Source organism: Panthera uncia, chromosome D1, assembly GCF_023721935.1.
Source record: "Panthera uncia isolate 11264 chromosome D1, Puncia_PCG_1.0, whole genome shotgun sequence".
NCBI classification, from domain to species: Eukaryota; Metazoa; Chordata; class Mammalia; order Carnivora; family Felidae; genus Panthera; species Panthera uncia.
The window spans coordinates 69,227,892-69,233,309 of record NC_064808.1 but is presented as its reverse complement, the minus strand read 5'-3'; the positions used below and the strand labels follow the sequence as shown (position 1 = coordinate 69,233,309).

Genomic DNA, 5,418 nt, shown 5'->3' with positions numbered 1-5,418 from the left:
GAGAGGGGGGGGGGAGACTACAAGTAAGGGAGGGTCAGAAAGACAGACTCAGGCTCTGAGCTGTCAGCACAGAAAACAATGCAGAACTCGAACCCTTGAATCCTCAAGTTGAGAGGTCATGACCTGAGCCGAAGTCGGACTGAGCCACCCAGGCACCCCTCTCTGAGCTTATCTGCCTTTCCTACAGAATATGTGGAATAAGCCTCAAATAATTAGGATTTTGAAAATTAGAGGCAGGAAAAACAGTTATATTTGGCAACTTCTGCATTAAGCCTTGCAGCTGAAACCACACCCTGCTTCAACCCTCACTTTTACCTAAGAGTGGTCAATATAAAACCGAGAAGTGTCTTAGACAAGGAATAAATAAGGGCATAAAGAAAATTGTCATAAAAAGTTGTGGGTCCATCTCAGCAGAAATAACCTGACCACTGTCACCGATGCCATAACTTGGATGGAGGGGCAAATTTACCTTTTCATGATGTCTCCCAAATCCTGTAAAGAGAAAGAGGAAGGCTTAGCTTTGAGCACAAGATATTCCCCTGTTTAGTCTAGTCTGAGGCTACGAGGCTGAACTCGAAAATTCTCTATCTCCACTTTCTTCCTTGGTAAAATCATTTGCCCTTTTCCTTATCCTTAAAAAGATAAGATTTGGTCTTCTATTTATATGGTCTTCTATGTATTATATGATAAAATTATGATCATGATAAAATTTAAAGCAGAAGATGTTCTTAGAGCAAATAATGACTCTTTGGTTGTAATATACAGTGAGGTTCACGAAGGGTTTCTTCAAAGTTCTTACAAGGGTGTGTGGGCTCTAAATCTACGATTTCAAAAGAGAAAGAATGGATACATCCCACATACTGACAAGTCCAGATACAAAACTGAATTATGTATTTAAAAGCTGCTTTGTGGCAGTTGGTTAGAAACTCTTAGTAGAAAAAGTGAGATGATTTTTTTCTGGATCTGTTCCTCACATTTCTATATAGTTTTCCTTTTCCTGTATAAGGTGGATGTGACCCTGGATCTCTGGGTTATACTGGAGGAGCAAAGCCTGCTATTGCCCAGAGGAGGCAGAATTTGAACTTTGGAACCAGAAAAATAATGGAGGTCAAAAGGGATATGGATCTCAGTGGATATAAATGATTTCCAGCCAGGCTCGTGTTCATCCTTCCTCAGTCCTTACCTGGAGCAGGTGCACATCTGCTTTGAGGTACATTTCCTTCAGCTCCTCATAGATTCTTTTCAGGAGTTTCCCCATTTGAAGCATTCTAGCTACATTTCTCCGGAGTCGATGAAAAATTATCTTGCCTTCAATTGCCAGGCTCTCTAAATGTTTTTGCTTTTCTTTGTGGAGGTATTGGTACACCTTAGGATATTCAGCCTTGATCATCACCATCCTTAGATTTACAAAACCCTGAAGTGACATTGGTTTAATTAGGTCATGTATCTGGACAGTTTTACTCTTCTCTCATTATCTACAGTTTGCATGCTATGCCCAATGTTCTGATCTTAGTCTGTTGTGCTGCTTTTACAAAAACGCCACAGACTGGGTACCTAATGAATACAGAAACTATTTCTCACAGTTCTGTGTGCTGGGAAGTCTACGATTGATGTTGGCAGATTTGGTATCTGGTGAGAGTCTACTTCCTAGATAGCCATTGTTTCGTTGTGTTCTCAAATGGCAGATGGCCCAAGGGACATTTCCAGGGTCTCTTTTAGATGAGCACTGGTCTCATTACTGAGGACTGTGGCCTCGTGACCTAATCACCTTGCAAAGCCCCCACTCCTATTACCATCACCTTGGGGGTAAGAGTTTGAACATACAAACTGGGGGAGGAAGCAATTCAGATCATAGAAGTACTACATACATTTTTAGGTCTTTCTCCTTCTAAGAAACCACATATTTGGCTTCTTTCTTACCTTCCTCCCTCCTTCCTTTTCTTCCTTTACACTTATTTGTTTGCCTGCACCACTGCTTCCAACTACTTACTCTCAAACTTCCATATTTTCATGTGAAAATAGAAATTTAAGATCAAATTTTGTTGTTTTACAGGATTCATAACAATCTCAAAATCATAATCCATTCTTCTCAATGCTTGTACTTACAAACTGACTATCTGCTCTCAGGAAAAAGCAACAATTTGCTTTCTCAGGAAAACAGAGGACATCACACCTGATCTTTCTAAATTACCTCCATTCCTTACACACACTCTTCCACCAGTGCTGGGCTCTGCCTGCCTCTTACTACCGGGGCTAAACCCACCTCCTCTTTACTGGTCCCCCTGTCTTGTCTTCTCAGAGATATTACTGGTCTACATTACTATCCCACAAACTAGTTCTTGCCTTGCCTTCATGTCTCTGTGTCTCTCTCTCCCTTGTCCTATGGGCCTGTCTCCATTTTATTCTCTCATTCAGACACTTTTTCACACTCTCTTTCCCTTTCTTTTCACACAGCTCTTAAACATATACACATTTATCAAATTATTTTGGAAATGTCAAAACTAAATATTGTTATTATAATGACTTTATCCAGCTTCTATGCTAACACTTTCATTGCCATCAAAGCCAGACTTAGTGACCAGATGTGATCAAACTCACTGTGCCCAGGGATGCAATTTTCAACTATTCATCCAAGCAATGAGTCTTCCCTTCTGTCTCCTACCCGTTCCTGAACCACACATTCCAACAATAGGTTCCAACCAAGAGCCTATTTTTACTAAATTGAAATAATATGATTCATTCTTATAGTACTTCACCTTCTTTCCACATTTGATCTTGTTTACTACTCATTTCTTTTACTAATCTCTTCTGTCTCCTCTGCTCTGGGAAGCTGCATTCTCAGGTGCTCATCTCCCACCATCTTCTAACAACCACTCAGATCTCTGCCCAGATGTAACCTTGGCAATGGTTACACCAGCACATCCCAGCCTGCACTCTTTATACCCATTTTCTGCCTTCATTTTATTGCAAGGACTTCATAAATGTCATATAGCTTAAATTTTACTTCTTAAATTTCTGGATTGAGTTCTCTCATTAGATTATAAACTAATGAGGTCAGTGATTTGTTTCTCTTTTTGTCCAGTTATATATCTCTTTGTTGGCCTAGAACAGTGAGCAACATACCATAGGTCCTCATATGAATGAATGTTTCATCAGAAATCCATCCTAAACAATAAAGCTAATGTTCTTATTCCCCTTTGGCACTCTCACAGCACCATGTACAGATTCCTGTTCAGTGAAGTATTATTCCCTCATATTGCCTTTTTATAGGTCTCTAGGTCTCCTCTAGTACTGCTCAAGTTCTTTGAAAATAATGGTGTCATTTTCTTCTTTAGATCAGGTTCTCTGTTCCTCTTTGTGAATCAATAAATGACACAATCAAAAATCCTTAACTAGGCATTTGCATTCTTGACCTGGCTACGATTACATTTCTAGCCACACTTCTCACTATGTTCTGCTTCATACCCTATCTACTAATCAGTAGGTCCAGCACCGAGATCTCAAACAATTCCATGGGTTATCTGGTTTGTCTCATCTTTAGTTTTCTTGTCCCTCAGAACTCTTTGCCATCAATACCCAGGAAATTAAATTCTAATAACTTATTTTATCACACTGATGTTTTACTGGTTTGAGAAGCTTTTGTTAACATTCAAAGTTTACTAAGTTCCTACGGAAGTCTGTATTTACCTCCACCCTACTGATCATTGCATTCTGCCTTGTGAGAGTGCATTTTCTTGTCCCTGATAATGTATTAGTGGCACATATTGCTTTATCCAGAAAAATCAGGGAAAGGCTTTTAGTTATACAATGGACTCAATGTGAAATCCTGCACTGAAGGTCATGTTTTCATACAGTTCTTATATGTAGCTCTTTTTCTGATCATCTGATCAGGGAACATTATGACTTAACTTAGGTTCTTCCACTGTCAGTTACCATGGTATCTGTCCCAAGCTGGTTCCAAGGGAAATAGGGCTTCCCACTTACCTGCCATACTCTAAGTAAGTTGTACTCTTTGTTTATATTTCTCTGATTTCTCTGCCTGTTTTTCCAAATAGATTTCATTTGCATCAGAAGTTTCTCCTGTAAAAGAACTACAAATTTGAGCACTAGAAAAACAAATATGTAATTTTCAGATACCTCAAAAAGTGATAAAGGGATAGACATGAGAAAAATAAAAAAGGAAGCAGAGATGTCAGTGAGTTTCTTTGGGAACGCAAATAAGTCAAAAACTGGGAGGCTGACCAAAAGTAGAGTTCCTGAATTTGGAAATGAAATCTATTATCTGAGGAATCTAGTACTGATATTATACGTAACATGGAACATTTTCAGAAATGAATCTTAATTCATATTAATTTTGAAATGATAGCCATCATGTTTTCTATGGCATGATTAGAACATATTGAAGAGCCTTATTGTCATCATGGCAGAAGTAGCCAATGACTGTCAACTGCCACTAGAGATTATCCACCTGGCCAGTTACACTGAAACACCAGCACCCTCTTCAAGTCATCATCATTCCTCTCCCCCAGCCTAATAGAATTTAAACTTCAGAGGAGCAAGGATGTTTGTTTAGTTTCTTCGGTGCTGTATCCATAGGTTTTAGAACCATGCCTGGCAGATGGTGTTTACAAATTCTACTTGTTTAAGGCATAAGAGAAGAAAAATAAAATCACTTTTGCTCATTGCCTATCAGATACCAAGTCCTCCACATTTCACATGCATTCAGAGGCAGTATTTACCCTGCAGTGCTCAGCAACCTGTGAAACTGGACAGTGTATGTGAGTGGTATGCCCTGGCGAATGAGAGCATTGCAAACACAGCAGGCTCTTGTCAGTTGGACAGAAGATATTCTTCAGTGCTTGGTGTATCCAACACATCTGCCTGGCAGACCTCGGTAACTTCTTGGCAACTGATTCTTTTTTAGCACGAGCTTGTCCCTCAGCAGAAATAATGCTTTTGAAGTCCATGCGTGGAGATACTGCCCTGCATACAGGGCAGCGGGTGGGATGCTGGGCATCTTCCCACAGGAGGCAGAGACACGGAGTACAGAAGCTGTGTCCACAGTTAATGGTGACAGGGTCTGTGAAATAGTCCTTGCAGATGGAACAGATAAGCAGACTGGGGGCGCAGCGCACAAAAGTAGAATCCATGTTTCTGAGGAAATAAACGGAAATAAAATAAATAAGCTTTTGCTCACTAATACACACATGCACGATAACAGGATGGGTGGTGCTTGGAGTAAGATGGTGAGGCGGAAGGAGAGTCTTCCAGACTGAGAGCCTGCGTCCTTGTTTTCCAGCCATGGCCTCCAGCCCTGCTTTTCAGCTTCCATTAGAAATTCAGGATTTGTCAACCATGTTGTCTCTTTTACAAAGACATCAGAGGTTTTGGCTCACCCCTAGTCATAGTAGGGGGCAT

The 5,418-nt window shown here is 40.2% G+C and overlaps 1 protein-coding gene across 2 annotated transcripts in view; it reads right to left on the bottom strand.

Annotated features, from left to right (window-relative positions):
- Window positions 1-5,218, bottom strand: part of LOC125938269 (tripartite motif-containing protein 77-like) — a 7,959-nt gene extending 2,741 nt beyond the window's left edge. The window contains exons 1-4 of one of the 2 annotated variants that reach the window (XM_049653331.1): window positions 4,740-5,218; window positions 3,985-4,080; window positions 1,184-1,414; window positions 470-492 (exon numbers count right to left, since the gene is read on the bottom strand). In XM_049653331.1, coding sequence (XP_049509288.1) covers window positions 470-492; window positions 1,184-1,414; window positions 3,985-4,080; window positions 4,740-5,150 — 761 coding nt within the window. In that variant the 5' untranslated portion in view covers window positions 5,151-5,218. The remainder of the gene's footprint in view (window positions 1-469; window positions 493-1,183; window positions 1,415-3,984; window positions 4,081-4,739) is intronic. The other variant, XM_049653337.1, reaches the window with a different exon arrangement.
- Window positions 5,219-5,418: the final 200 nt, after the last annotated feature.